Source organism: Hippoglossus hippoglossus, chromosome 15 (assembly GCF_009819705.1).
Source record: "Hippoglossus hippoglossus isolate fHipHip1 chromosome 15, fHipHip1.pri, whole genome shotgun sequence".
NCBI classification, from domain to species: domain Eukaryota; kingdom Metazoa; phylum Chordata; class Actinopteri; order Pleuronectiformes; family Pleuronectidae; genus Hippoglossus; species Hippoglossus hippoglossus.
The window spans coordinates 24,635,109-24,650,552 of record NC_047165.1 but is presented as its reverse complement, the minus strand read 5'-3'; the positions used below and the strand labels follow the sequence as shown (position 1 = coordinate 24,650,552).

At 39.9% G+C, this 15,444-nt stretch overlaps 1 protein-coding gene across 2 annotated transcripts in view; it reads left to right on the top strand.

Moving 5' to 3' along the window:
• Positions 1–15,444, top strand: part of piezo1 (piezo-type mechanosensitive ion channel component 1) — a 77,632-nt gene that overhangs the window by 54,099 nt on the left and 8,089 nt on the right. For both annotated transcript variants that reach the window (XM_034609430.1, XM_034609431.1), the window contains 22 exons: positions 380–545; positions 1,477–1,566; positions 2,433–2,515; positions 2,972–3,043; positions 3,122–3,222; positions 3,348–3,492; positions 5,988–6,053; positions 6,488–6,660; positions 6,829–6,938; positions 7,053–7,229; positions 7,500–7,758; positions 7,920–8,108; positions 8,640–8,840; positions 8,974–9,214; positions 9,932–10,079; positions 10,421–10,568; positions 10,778–10,930; positions 11,227–11,288; positions 11,477–11,635; positions 12,894–13,041; positions 14,431–14,619; positions 15,197–15,289. In XM_034609430.1, the coding sequence (XP_034465321.1) occupies positions 380–545; positions 1,477–1,566; positions 2,433–2,515; positions 2,972–3,043; positions 3,122–3,222; positions 3,348–3,492; positions 5,988–6,053; positions 6,488–6,660; positions 6,829–6,938; positions 7,053–7,229; positions 7,500–7,758; positions 7,920–8,108; positions 8,640–8,840; positions 8,974–9,214; positions 9,932–10,079; positions 10,421–10,568; positions 10,778–10,930; positions 11,227–11,288; positions 11,477–11,635; positions 12,894–13,041; positions 14,431–14,619; positions 15,197–15,289 (3,173 nt within the window). The remainder of the gene's footprint in view (positions 1–379; positions 546–1,476; positions 1,567–2,432; positions 2,516–2,971; positions 3,044–3,121; positions 3,223–3,347; positions 3,493–5,987; positions 6,054–6,487; positions 6,661–6,828; positions 6,939–7,052; positions 7,230–7,499; positions 7,759–7,919; positions 8,109–8,639; positions 8,841–8,973; positions 9,215–9,931; positions 10,080–10,420; positions 10,569–10,777; positions 10,931–11,226; positions 11,289–11,476; positions 11,636–12,893; positions 13,042–14,430; positions 14,620–15,196; positions 15,290–15,444) is intronic.

Here is a 15,444-nt window from a genome sequence, read left to right as displayed (position 1 = left end):
TAAGCAGAGAAAATTTCCCATCACTCCCTTTGCTTGCCCCGCTGCTCCTTCAGCCCCTCCACCGCCCCAGCATCCACCTGTAGGCTGCGACATGGGGGGTGACAAGTATTTGCTCATCACTCCCATCATATCTATGTTATCACATGGGGGGCAGTGATTAAGTCAGAGCCTAGACACCAAACACTAACATGTTCTACTGTTGCAATCAAAGTTTGAACATGTTCATGTGCCAATGGCCATGTCTTTGAAATGATAATAAATATTCTGCTTTCAAGATGTTTTTTTGATTTGAAAGTCACACCTGACACAAGCAGTGGCAGGCATATGTATTGTGCAGAATGGTCTCTGAGAAACTGAATCTGAGTATGTATCATTGCAGCAAAGACAGTGAGTGATAAGTCCTGCAGTCTTCCAGTAGAGGAGGCTGGAATCATCTGGGACAGTATCTGTTTCCTCTGCCTGTTGCTGCAGAGACGAGTCTTCCTCAGTTTCTACTTCCTGCATGTGACTGCAGACCTGCAGGCTTCTGCCAAACAGGCCTCAAGGTAATACACACTGTTCCAATGAGAGAAAGACTCTATTTGTGACGTTTACAGCCTTCCATGCTGTTGCAAGTGCATTCCTGTGTACAAGATGCGGCTAAAAAATGTGCAGTGATTCAACTGATACAATCTGAGTTGACATGGGGTCTTTCTGACTGATAACACAAATAGAGTCTTTTAGAGCACAGCAATACAATGCCTCTAATTCATATCCTTTGGAAATTGTCATGTTTTAATAACATCGAATCAAATGTAGATTGAATGTTGCTTTATTTTCATCAGAAAAATACCCTGTAATGTTAAAGTGAAAAATAATTTCACTCTGTAAAAAAAGATTTACAGAGAGATTCAAATTAAATACCACCATAATTATGTGTTGAAAAATACCTTTGTATAATGCTTATGTACTCCATTTAATAAGACATAGAGTAAATTCACCACTGTTGAAGCCACTTGCTTTTTAGAATTTGCATAATTTGCAGATTACCACATTGAACCTACTCCAGATCACTTAATTCTCTGTCCAAGTTACTTTTATTTTAGACAATCTCATATCAACCAAAACCATCTTTGTATTCTCTTGTTCAGAGCCATTTTCTGCTTTGATGTTGTTTTACAGTTTTTACAGACTTTCATCACGTCGTTTCCCCTCTGGCAACACTCTATTGGTCGATATTGTGTTGTTTTGTACTTTTTGTCGTATTATTTTTATTATACCTAGTCGTTAGATTAGGTGAACATGAAAATGTAAACATTCCAATTTTCATTCTTAATATTTTCAAGAACAGTTGTTGGTTTGCAGAAGATCCCAAAAGTACTGATGCTTATAGTTAATTTGACACACTTAATTAGTGGATTCAAATGAAAGTATTGAGGCCGCTGTGTCCCCAGTTTCTTGCTGAATAATGCAGTGACAACTGTATTTTCCTTTCAGGGGGTTTGAGCTCTTCAGAGCCAGTATTGTAAAGAACATTAAGTTCCACCAACAAGCTGAGAAGAAGTCTCTGTCACAGCTCAAGGGATCGTAAGTATTCATAGTACAGTAAGTACAGTAAGTACAGGGGATGGATTTTGGTCTTGTAAGTATTAGAATTGTGTATCAGAGAAAAAGTGGAAAAAGGAAAAGCAGGATGATGACATTCTTAAAAATGTATTGTTGTAGCTTGAGTTGCCTTCACCACTGGATGATAGCAAGTGAAAGTGTTTAGACGTACTAGCAGCATAGTTCCGGGATATCATTGGTCGATCAATCACTGTCAGTCCGCTACTCTGTCCAGATCAAAGCATCTCACCAACCACCAATTCCCTGATCTTTCCTCTGGAGCCACCATGTGGTTGACATTATTTGTGAAGGTTGCCAAAAAACACTAATAGTCAAACAATTGTTTAATTTGAAATACAGAGATCAATGTTTCTAGAACATTCAACCCATATGTTATAATGCAATATTTTCCAACACAGGGGGTGTTAGTGAGGTCCAACACTGTTGGTGATAAGGTCTGTCATCTCAAGGTTAGGGCTGGGACAGCCTGTTCAAATCCTCCCACACCAAACCATTTCTTTATGGAGAAAGCCATTGGTGATATTTGTGTACTAAAAGTACACAAATGTTTAGGAACAGGGGGATCCAGGCATCTCATGTATGAGCATAACATGAGATGTTGTGCAAATGTGCAAAAAGAAGTTGCATCATAAAAAGAATAGGTTTGTTTTTATTTGAAACTATTTCATTTACAGGTACATTTTTATTCTTTAGCCACCTAACCTCACCTAACTAAATAAATAAAATGTATGAATGTGTAAAAGACACACATGCATACACACACACAAACTCTCACTCTCACCATTCTTGCATTACGCTCTACTTCATTTCCTGTGCTCTTCTCTCAGGATGCAGAGAATTCGCTCCAAGCAGCAGAAGTACAAAGGTGGACATAAAACAAGTGAAGGCTCCAACGAGTGTCCGTCTGCTGGTACGACTCAGTGGCTTACTAATTCAACAAACCTCATCCCTGTACCTGTAATTACTCATTGTTACTTGAATTCATTTTAATACTAATATATTCTTTGACAAAAAGTTGCACGAATCAGTGTTTGACAAGTAAGATAAAGAATACATTTTAAAAAAGCTAATCAAATTCACAAATTTGACATTGTTTTTTGCACTACATTGCAATTTTGTTTTTAAAAGGTATTTGTTTGCTTTTCTTGCTGGTTTTATAGGCAATGTTACATCAAATAAACTGTGTATAGTCATGTTTCTATAAAGATGGACTCATTGTGACCTTGTGTGGCCTCCCTGTGACCTTTACTCTAGTGACCCAGGTTATGCTGATGTGTGTAATTCACATTATTAATAAAAATGTAAGGCTAGCAAAGCCATTAGAATATTAATCCTCCTAAATAAACATTCCCTGGTCTCCTTCCAGACAGCCAGACAGAGACGAAGAAGAAGTCCAGGAAGATGAAGTGGCACCAGCCGTGGTTGGACCATGCTACAGGTAAGACAAACAGTCTTATATCTTGATATTATATATATATATAATCTTATTTTATCCTATATTTTCTTATCCTCACAGTGCTCCACTCTGGAGAGTACTACCTGTTTGAATCAGACAGTGAGGACGAAGAGGATCTGCAGTCTGAGGAACAGAAGCCGCAGAAACAGACTGCTTGTCAGGTCAGACACATGGAATATACTGAGTTGTGTATACTATATACATAACACTTTTAAGGCTTTATTATATGTATGTGAGTATTATTGGTATTTTCATTGTGTTCCTGGTTTTTGTTTTTCTCTCTCAGTTGGCATACCAGGCATGGGTAACCAGTGTGAAAGCAGCTCTTAAAGAACGTCAGAGACGCCAGCGACAGTTGAGGAAGGTTGAGAGAAAAGACAAAGAGAGAGAAGGAGGAGTGGATTCACAAAAGGAGGCTTTCACTGTAAAAGGTTAGATACTCTCACATCCGTTTTCACTGTAGTGAATAGTGTAGCAAAGGGTTTGGCAACTCCGAGCCCAGTGTGTTTCCCACATGTTGTTCCCAGCATCAGGGTGAGTGGTGGAATACCACATTATCCCAAACAGCAACAAAGTTTCTCTCCTCAGCTGGCACAAGTCACTTATGCAAGTAATCCCAAAATAAATGAGCCTTTCTGTATCGTTAAGGCTGATGGTTTGATTGGTGGCTGCCACTATATCAGAATTGGTCTCTCTCTCTCTCTCTCTCTCTCTCTCTCTCTCTCTCTCTCTCTCTCTCTCTCTCTCTCTCTCTCTCTCTCTCTCTACATGCACACATATGTATATATATATATATATATATATATACACATAAATAAAGGTTTATATACCCCCCCCTCTCTAACAAACACACATACATACAATCTTAGACCTACACTGAACTCTGGAGAACCTTCGGGCATTCTTCTGAGGGGTTGTATGTGTGAATGGGAATGTCTGAGTGACAGGATGAGGAACAGGATGAAAAAACAATGCCATATACATACACTGAAGAAGATATCAAGAGAGCTTTTGGTGATAAAGGCCGACGGCGGTGTTGATGTGCCATCAACAAAAACATGTGACCTCCGTTGTAGAATTAATACATCACGTATTACCTCTGCATGCTTTGCCACCCCTCACCTGAACACACCAGAGATTTCTGTGTTGTTGTGAGTGCATCTGAGTGGAGAATCTCCGACTGCGTTGTTCATGTGTGAAAATGTCATTACTCAAAAGGGCCATCACAAAGATATAAGTACAAGTGCACACACAAACACACAAACACACACACATGGAGAAGATGGCTGCTGGTCAGTATTAATTTCTTGAATAACATAAATACTAAAGGTCCATTTTGTAGGATTTAGAGAAATCTATTAGCATGAGTTTTTATTACTTTAGAATGAGCCCCTCATATACCCCTACATATGGTGCTGACATCTTTGGGGCAGTGAAGATGTCAGCATCAGGGTGGTGAGTGGTGGAATACCACATTATCCCAAACAGCAACAACGTTTCTTCCCCTCAGCTTCTCCCCTCAGCTGGCACAAGTCACTTATGCAAGTAATCCCAAAATAAATGAGCCTCTCTGTATCGTTAAGGCTGATGGCTTATTTCACTACTGGGACCATAGCTGGGGCTCGGAACGTGGATTGACTTGAAATTCAAAAGCTTTGCCTTGTGGCTCTGCTAACGCTTCACCATAATGGTTCACTAGAACGTCCCCAATACTGCTGATGCCACACCAATCACCAGATATTAGTCTTCTTCACTTGGAGCAGCAGCTCAGCCCAAACAACGAGAAATGAATCCACTGATTTCCAACAGTGAAAACCATGGCCTCAGACTTGGTGGTGTTGTCTCCCATCCTGACCTCTTCACAAGTTGCTGAATACCAAACCCATTGTGTGCTGAAGTTCACAGAGTGATTGGGTCAACAGATCCATATCATCTGCAAAGAGCTGAGACGCAGTTTGGAGGTTCCCAGAATGGATAATCCTCGCCCCAACTGTACCTTGACATCCTGTCCAATAATTGGGCGAACAGGAATCAAGACATGGGACAACATTTGATAGAGTCCCAACACATAGAGGAAACATGTTTGACTTTGTGCTGAGAATACGAACACAATATGATATGGGCCAGATGGCTCATAGCAGTGGCCAAGCTACCCCATACACCTGCAGTACGGCTCACAGGGTCCCCCGCAGGACACGGTTGTATGTTGATGTTCTCCACTTCACAAAACACACTCAGACTGGATGGTCGAACTCCCATGACCAGTGAGGAATCCTCATTACTTTTTCAAGGTTCAATATTGGTCATAGCCCTCTTTCCAGTACCTTAGAATAAAGTCTCCAGGGACCCTGAGCAGTGTGAATCCCTGATAATAGAAGCACCACCTCAGCCTGCCCCTCCACATTACACTGTCCCCAACCTCATGCACTGTCAGCCAAGACAGTCCAACAACATGCACAGCATCAAACATATCAGGGTGAATCTATCCACAGCCATGCCTCGCCACTGAGAAGCTTCATTACTACCTTTCTGCTGTGGTCCCCTTTTGTCTGTGATGAAAAAAGACTAACAACAGGAAACCTTAATAGACTTTCAGCTGAAATTGCAATCAGTTGTGTTTGGAATGATTAGGGATGTTTAGTTTTATTGTAAATATTCTACTAAGATTTTCTATATATTTCTATGTGGTTGCTACAGAAATACACTAAATTAGTTCAGATTAGATTGTGTCTGTTACAGATCTGAGATCTGAGAACACTGTTAGCATTTGAAAATGTGCTGTTAATATCTAATATTTTGCTGCTGAAGATGAATGAGAACAGAGTTCACAGAGTTTGGAAAATGTGGTCATGAATGCATTTTGTGTGACCATTGCAACTGTAAATTTTGTTAATATGTTTTGCAACCGTTGTGTTTGTGTGTGTAGGTTCTGGGGATGATGTGTTTGAGGGCCCTGTCATTCAGGAGGAGGTGGGGGAGGAACAGGAGTCTGGTAGGTTTACTTTATGACACTCTTGTGTTTGTAGTCAACTAATAATTGGTAACTAATAAATACTTTAAAGTGTTTTGGTTGTGTGTTAAGATAAAGACGGCCTGAAAGAAGAGCCTATTTAGCCTAGCATAACTTAATTAGTATCATAAAAATATAATGTCATAATATTCTTAATATTGGTTTTATTCACATTTTACTTATTAGGACAAATATTGTGAAATGTGTGATTATTTCGTTATTCATTTAATTCTCATAATTGCATGGACGAAGTAGCTTAAAACCCTAACACTGTAGCCACTCTTCTAATATATACATACCGAATGAAGTCTACTTCGAATCCTGCTCAATCTACAGAGAGTCACAGTTTACTTCCTTCACTGTATTTCCTGCCCCCACCACACCCCACTCACCTGTTTGTTGTTTATGTGATGCAGGTCACGGAGAAATGGTTCAGAGGATCTTGGATATCCTGCGCTTCTTATGGGCCATAGTTTTGGCCATGGTGGATGGACTGACTCAGTGGCTCAACCTGCTGACTAAACAGTACAGAGAGACGTCTACTGTTCTGTGCAATGAACGCTACTTCATCATACACAAGATACAGCAGGTAAACATGACACAGACATTTTTGTAAAGAAATGTTGGATATTTGGAATTTAAAACCCATCACACATACACACACACACACACACACACACACACACACACACACACACACACACACACACACACACACACACACACACAAACTTGTGTCTGCCTCTCTGATTTGCAGCATCATACAACTGCAGACTCCACAGATGACCAAATATCTTTGGACAGTGAGAGTCCCACGCTGGAGACATGTTTGGATGAGACTGATGCAGAAAACTCCACTACATACAGGTTAGTGTGTCTTCTGTTTACCAACTACCCATGGATGATAGGCACCACTGGCAGTAGACATCAACCTGCGTAGGTTTAACTGGAGTTATGTGTGTATTTAAATCACTCTCTCAGATGCCTAGAGGTGGATAGCAGGGCTGTGAGTGGCCGGTGTACCCCCAGGCCAAGGCGCAACAGCACTGACAATCTCTTGAGTCCTGGACCCCCATCCAGCAGCATGGAGCTGGTACCAGAGTCATCCAAACATCAACACAGACACTCCAGAACAGCCAGTGAGCTGCTGGGAGACAGGTAAATACTGGGGACACGGTTGACTGAAGGCCAACCACAATCCACATTCTGTGATTTTTATTTTCATTTGACCACCTTGGTCTCTCAGAGTGCTTTGGGTTTGGCAACAGAAATACAATGATTTTGTGAATTAACGTGTTAAAAGAAGATTTATCACATCTTGTGTTTTATTTTGAAGCTATGGCCATTGGTCACTATCAGTCACTGGATGATGTGTGATAATTGAATACAAGTGGCTGTGACTCTGATTCCTTCTCTTTCTCCCTGCAGGCAGTTCTTCATCGAGGAGCTGGAACAGAGCAGAGACTTCTATAATAACCAGAGCCGTCTACTCAAGCTGCTGTTTGCCATGTACAACCTGCTGGCAGCAAACTCAGAGCTTGTCTGTTATTTCATCATAGTGTTAAACAATGTGGTCAGCGCCTCTGTAATATCACTGGTCCTGCCCATATTGGTGTTCCTATGGGCTTTGTTGGCTGTTCCAAGACCAACCAAGAAGTTTTGGATGACTGCTATAGTCTACACAGAGGTATAAGCACACCTTTCACAAGCTTAACTTCTGCCATAAACAATCACACTGAAATCTAATAAAGAGGGAACGAGTCCAAGAGAAGTGCGGTCAACAAGGCCAAAAAAAGCTCACATATGACTTTTCTGCCTCCTGACTGATTCTACCGCTTTGTTTTCCAGGTGATGGTGGTGGTGAAATACCTTTTTCAGTTTGGATTCTTTCCCTGGAATAGTGTATATGAGATGACTTTAAATGAAGATAAACCTTTCTTCCCACCTTGCATCCTGGGCCTGGAGAAGACAGACAACTACATCAAATATGATCTTCTGCAGCTGCTGGTTCTGTTCTTCCACAGATCACTGCTCATGGTCAGTTCGTATTTACACTGATTACATTAATGGTTACACTTAACAACCATTAAGCAAGAACAGGAACAATTTGATGGCTACATTATGACATGCATTTCGAGCTGTGGTGGCAGACCAAAAAGTCTAAGGCCTCTAGTTTCCCAGTAGTAAATCAACAGTATTGGCCACCAAACCTTAGCTTTTGAACTGCCCTGGTTTGTTGAACCTGATGTGGGTGTGGTATTAACGTTCCACTTCTTTTCACCTTTAACCTTTGACTAAAGTGTTCTGATCATGGGGAGAGTATTAACTTCATGTATGCATTTCAGTGCAGAAACAGTTAGCCCACATGTTATAGTACAGTATGATAATGTACCCCAATTCAGATGCTTACTTTTATAAAACATGCATGCATTTGCCACACAGGGGACCAATGTTTTTATTTTTTAAAACAATATACGGTATTTCAAAGCAGGACAGAGCAGCTGCCCAAACTGAATGACCTGCCCCTAAGTGATGCTCAATTCACTTAAATATTGTCTGTGCACACAGCGTTATGGTCTCTGGGACCATGAGGGCCCCCTGGAAGAGCAGAGCCCGTCACCACAAAGTTGTAAGAATGAAGGAAAAACTGGTGAAGGAGATGAAGATGGAAGGAGGCAGGAGGGGGGAGAAGAGGAGGAGGAGGGCAGAGTTACATCCACATCCAACCTAGATAACCTCGAAGTGACTGAACATGACCAACTTGAAAAGGTTGGTGCAATTAATGATTGATATTAGTTGCCGAAACCACTGACCAAAGCAGTGACATCATGTATAGTATCAACAGACAATTGAATGAAATTTCCTTTTGAATATTTCTTTTAAATATTGTCTATCAATGTAGGATAATGTGGAAAATGATGAGCCGAGTGCCAGCTCTGCTGCTGCTATACCACAAACTGTTGAAGGTGAACCAGCATCCCTTGGGTCAGAAGATGGAGCGGACATGCTGAATCCTCCTAGCAGGCTAAGCAAGGATAAGACAGAGGGAAACAATGAGCATGTGATAGAGGAAGCCCCAAAGAAAAGCAGCAGTATCCGCTTCCGCAGGAAAACGAAACAATCCAAACAACAGCGCAGCAAAGGTTTGTGCTCTCTATGTGTGGACTGTGATGGTTGAGGTGTTACCCCAGCATTAACACAGGCTGTATTCCATAAAGGTGTACCACACCCACATTCCCTCGCTGACACACCAAAATAAATGAAGCCACATATATGTTCATAATTGTATCTGTTTTTATCCCCCTATCTTTTAGTTATTACAAGTCCAACTATCTGCAGTGATTAATATCTGTTGATAAGGATAAATAACAGCTGATCAGTAACGTTTGTCTCAACTGATTGTCCAGGGCCTATACCAGGGATGCCAGAAGAGAACATTTTATTTTGAATAATTATAATAATTATACATTTTTCAGTTTCTTCAAACCCCCAACATATCATACCTGTACAAGGTTGGGGTTGCATGTAAAAAGTTCTCTGACTGGTGCTTCTCCATTATTTTCAAGGATACAGACTAGTGTGAAGAATAAGACAGGTGTGAAGGTGCCATCTGATGTATTTGCTGTTGTTGATACACAGGCAGGATTCCTGGCTTACTGTTATCTGCTGTTAGGTTTTTATAGATTCTGTGATCCACCCACGAGCATTTTATCTTTACCTTGGTCATCTGTGTTCTGACACTGATACAGCATGTGTGATATTACATGTACGACATAGAGAAAATATGTTTGAGGTAAGATTTTCTTTTCTTTTGATTTATCTTTGGTTCTAAATCTTTTTGAATTCCACCTTTGTCCTAGTTCCACCTGCTCTGGTGGAGCCCACAGCTGAGACCACTGATCCCAGTAAAGAACCAGTGAAGAAGAAGCAGAAAGACAGGAGGAGAGAGGCAGCCCTTCAGAGACTGCTTGCTGTGGGACACAAGATCGAACATGTCTTAATCTCTGGGTGAGCACAATAACCGGAGGTATCTTCTAGTTAATATGGGAGTTTTTTCTCCTCACAGTTGCCAGTGTTTGCTCGTTGTGGAAACTGTTTGGTTTCTCCATAATTTTAAGGCCTTGACCTTCTATGTGAAGTGCCTTGAGATATGATTTGGTCGCTATACAATTTTTTTAATTTAAACTGAATTATATATATGCTGTGAATTCAACAACATCTTACTACTTATTATCAGAAATACCTTTAGATACAAGAAATAAAGAATGAATGTGTTCAGCATTCATTCAAATGTCTACGAATACAGTCATGTATTAATGCTGTTAATGAATGCATGTTTCCCTCTGCAGTATTCAGAGTGTCTACGGGCCAGCTCAGGGCTTCTTCAGGGACATTCTCCAGGCTGAGTATCGGGCTGCCACTGACGTCTACGCCCTCATGTTCCTGACAGATGTCATTGACTTCATCATTGTCATCTTTGGGTTTTGGGCTTTTGGGGTAAGAGATAGAAGGAATTCTTGAATTATTTCTTTAACATTTTTAATTTTAAGATTTGCGATTAAGTTATAAATAAAAAGCCACATTGTGGCCGGTCTGCATCATCAAAGAGACATGGTATTTTGCCTCTTGTTGAAGCTAACTGTTTTACAGGTTTGAAATGAGTGTACATATCATGCATATTCCATCACTGATCATCTCTCCTTCAGAAACACAGTGCAGCCGCTGATATAGCCTCCACTCTGTCAGAGGACCAGGTTCCTGAGGCCTTTCTGGTGATGCTGCTCATCCAGTTCAGCACCATGATCATTGACAGAGCATTGTACCTACGCAAGGCCGTCTTGGGAAAACTCATCTTCCAGGTTCAGTCCACTTACTGATTATTAGCATTCATGTATTGATGTATATCAGACACCAGTGAGTGTATTTTCTTTATTGTGTCTCAGTAATCCTCTAATTTACTTCCTGGAAAGATTCCTCTGTAACATTGTGTTAGGAAAACTAGGTGACTTTTGGAAAGGAACTGTTTACCCTGACATATTTGTTATTATAACATTAGAGCTTTTCAACTGATTGCTTTAATGAATTCTAAATATTTGATCATTTTGTTTTTTATGTCCGTACACCTTCCCATCGTCCCTCTGTTTCTTCCCTCCAGGTGATCCTTGTGTTTGGGATCCACCTGTGGATGTTCTTCATCCTGCCTGCTGTCACTGAAAGGTGAAGTTTAATCAAACCATGCATTTATTGTATTATTATTATTGTATATACTTTGTTAATTATTAATTCATCAATTGACAAAAACACAGAAAGTGACTTTGCAATTAGAGCTATGTTGGCATTGGAGTAAAGATGTATTATTCTGATCAGAACTTTAATCTTCCTCATCTCCTCCTCTCCCTGTTTAGGAAGTTCAATCAGAACTTTGTGGCACAGCTCTGGTACTTTGTCAAGTGTATTTACTTCGGCCTGTCAGCCTATCAGATCCGCTGTGGCTATCCTACTCGTATCCTCGGCAACTTCCTCACCAAGAAATACAACCACCTCAACCTGTTTCTCTTCCAAGGGTAAGGACACAAAGCAAGTCTGCAGCTCTTTGTGATGTTTAGTAGAATAAGTATTTGGAATAAAAAATTAGTTTCAGCTTGCATTTCAACATAGATTGTTTTCACACACACAACATTTGATGTAAAAAACTCATACCTTTCTGTTACCACTGTTAAATTTTTTTATCATAGACTACTGATGCGTTTTACTTAATACTTCCTGCAAGGTCCCTAAGTAGTGCTATGGCTTGAGGTCTTGAGTGAATGATGAAAGTAAGGGATGCAGGAGTTTTTGCAATGGCCAGGAATACACAGAGCCAGGAGCCGGACATGCAGGCAGAGCAGGAAAACACAGCAGAAAGTAGCACAACACACAGAATAGTGTGAATATTCCTCACACCAGTAAAACAGTCTGCATTGATCTTTGTCTGTGTATCTGTTGTCCACGGCTGTTTCATACTGTATGAAAAGCTTCTTCAGTTCATTAAATACGTGCGGCATCCTAAGGTAGCAGGACTGATGTGCCATCAGGTTTGCAGCTTCTGAGAAGTGCCGCACCAGATCTCAGTGCTGTAAGGCACAGCTGTTCACCTGTGTTTACCTGTTAAATGGCTTGAACATGACAACAGACAACAAATTATCTTGCAGACCTCTTCACTCTTATGAAGGAGACGTTCCAGTTATCAGGGTTCATCAATGGCTCCTATCCAAGTTCATTTTTAGCAAAAGTCGCATGTCATGTTTCATCCTTGAAACAAATTGCATTACAAGTACTGTTGTATAACATTTATTGCTAAATTGTGTGACTAAGTGAAAATACATTCGAATTGTTGCTAAAATAGTAATGGCCCAATTTAATCCTATAAATATTTTCACCAAATCATTGTTATAATGCATACCTGATAGGAAATCATACACACACACACACACACACACACACACACACACACACACACACACACACACACACACACACACACACACACACACACACACACACACAATTATTCAAATAAAACTCAAAATCAGATAATACAATAATAATGTTAATTTGGTTAATGAACCTCTTCTTTTGGAGGGCCTGAAAACTCAGTCATATTATCGACCTTGAGATTATTAAGTTAGTGAAACTTTGGCTAGGATTGGACCAAAATAGTCAAGGAAGACAATGTACAAATGCGTGTAATGTGTAATATTTATAAAATATACAGCTTGATCTAACTTTAAATTGAATCTTTTAAATAATTGTTCATTCATGTGTGTGTGGGTGCTTGTGTAGGTTTCGTCTGGTGCCATTCCTGGTGGAGCTGCGAGCTGTGATGGACTGGGTTTGGACCGACACAACTCTGTCTTTGCCGAACTGGATGTGTGTGGAGGACATTTATGCCAACATCTTCATCATTAAATGCAGCCGTGAGACAGAGAAGGTACAAAGTGTATAAGTACAGTGACACAACAGCAGAACAAATGTCTTCCTCTGGGACAAGGGTAATTGAAGAAAAAACAAATTAAAAGGAATAAAGCAACATCTCATAAGAAACAGGTGTAGCAATGTACTATATGTGCAAACACAATTAGCCATTATAAAAAACTAACTTAACATGTGTTTTGCTTGATCAACCATTCATCAGGGATATATTGATCGCCCACTAGCACTGTCATTAGTAACAGTTTCCAGCCTCTCAACCCTAACCCATTTCATTGAGTAGATGACTAATGTGTCCACACCTTACACACAAACAGACATGTTTCAGGTTTTCCCCTGAATAATAATGATAATAACAATAATAATAACAATAATAATAATAATGATAATAATAATAATAATAATAATAATAATAACAATAATAACTTTATTTGTGTAGCACTTATCTAAACAAGGTTACAAAATGCTTCACACAAAAAATCCATGGCAAAATGAAGAATAAATTATAGCTAGAAAATTCCTCCCGAGAAATTTTGAATGTTTGCCTAGTACTTGCTGACGGCTCGAGAGAGACATTTATAAAAGCTGTATATAACATGGTAAAAGAGAGAGACTGTGCCAATTTCAGAGAGAGAGAGAGAGAGAGACAGAGAGAGTGTTTCAGTTTGAGAGAGAGAGAAACTGTGCCAACCTTCCTTCGGGTTGCCTGATAACATCCTGTAACTATCTGGGGGCTTTTTACCACCTGGGTGCTTTTAGTTTGAAAATACAGCCTCCTTTCGGGTTTCCTGGGAGGGTATTATTATCATCCTGGACTTTTATTATGAAAATCCAGACTCCTTTAGGCTTCCTGGTAAGATCTTATCACCATCCGGGGGGCTTTATTTTGAAAATGTGTGTATCAGGTTTCCTGACAGAGACAGAGAGACAGGACTCTGTATGTTTCTATTCAGCAGCAGTAGAAAGCAAGATTAATCTTCTAGCCTCACTTGGTCTTGAACCTGTGACCACTGAGTCATGTTCACATGTTCCTACCAACTGAGCTATACTCAATGTTTGAGACAGATTTAAGCTCTGGCACAACCCTGGAACAAATAGCTCTTGTCCGAAAACTATAAGTCCTATCTGTTAAATAAACACAGTAAGAATCCCAAGACTTTGCTGAACCTACAGATATATTTTGTATTGGTTAGAGTCAACAAATGTGTCCGTGGGAGCAAGTTAGAAAAGTGTGAGTTTCGGGCTCTAACCCTAACCCTAACCCCACTGGGTAAGAGAGATCTATGCTCTAGCGCAGCCAAATCATGACTAGCATGAAAGTCCAATAACAAAAATTGAAATAGTTATTATAATGAGTTATGTATTTATTATCTCTATTATCTTTCCTTAGAAATACCCACAGCCTAAAGGGCAAAAGAAGAAGAAGATAGTGAAATATGGAATGGGTGGACTCATCATCTTCTTCTTGATCTGCATCATTTGGTTTCCGCTGCTCTTCATTTCATTGGTCCGATCAGTGGTGGGTGTGGTCAACCACCCAATTGATGTCACAGTGACTGTCAAGCTTGGAGGATATGAGGTAATCAACGTTTTTTTATAGCAGTATTTTCTACTCTTCTTCTCAGTCACAGTCTATAATATATGGAGTTAACTCACTGTCCAAACTTAGCCAACCTGTTATAGAAATAGCTCAGGAGCTGGGCAGCAGACTGTTAAGATGACCTATAGGCCCACCGGCTGTTGTGTATGTGGACATTTGTGAGAAAATCCTGAAAACGTTCATGTTATATATCTATGCTCTTTGTATAATATAAATGTTGTACATGTAGGACACACTGAGTCTGCGTCTGAAGCTTGATGTATTGAAATATATTGTGCATTTGTTGGATGGATATTTTTTGTATCTGCCAAACAAAATGAATCAGTTTGTTCATGTTGTTTTGTATTTGCAAAATACGTTTAGTTTTTTTGTGAAGTTTTTGTGAAAAACATATATATATGCTGAATGTCATAATGCATAGATTCATTTTATTCAGCTCACAAGAGTGTTGTTGGTGCAAAATGTAATATGGGTTCAAATATAGAACTCAGATGACACAGCATGACACAGTTGGCAAAATGTGCATAATCCTGAGTGTTTCTATGTGTGTATCCAGCCCCTGTTCACCATGAGTGTGCAGCAGCAGTCCATTCAGCCCTTCACTGAGGCTGAATATGAACAACTCACTCAAAAGTTTGGAGACAATGCGGTAAATACTTAATTCAATTTGCTTCATGTTCTCTGTGTAAGTGTCCTGTTACCATTTGTCTTTACTATTGTTTAACTGATTTTATAGAGTAGCTGATAATATGGAGCTACAGTGCTCCTCTAGTTCATTGGTACTTCAGGATTGTTTTATGAACT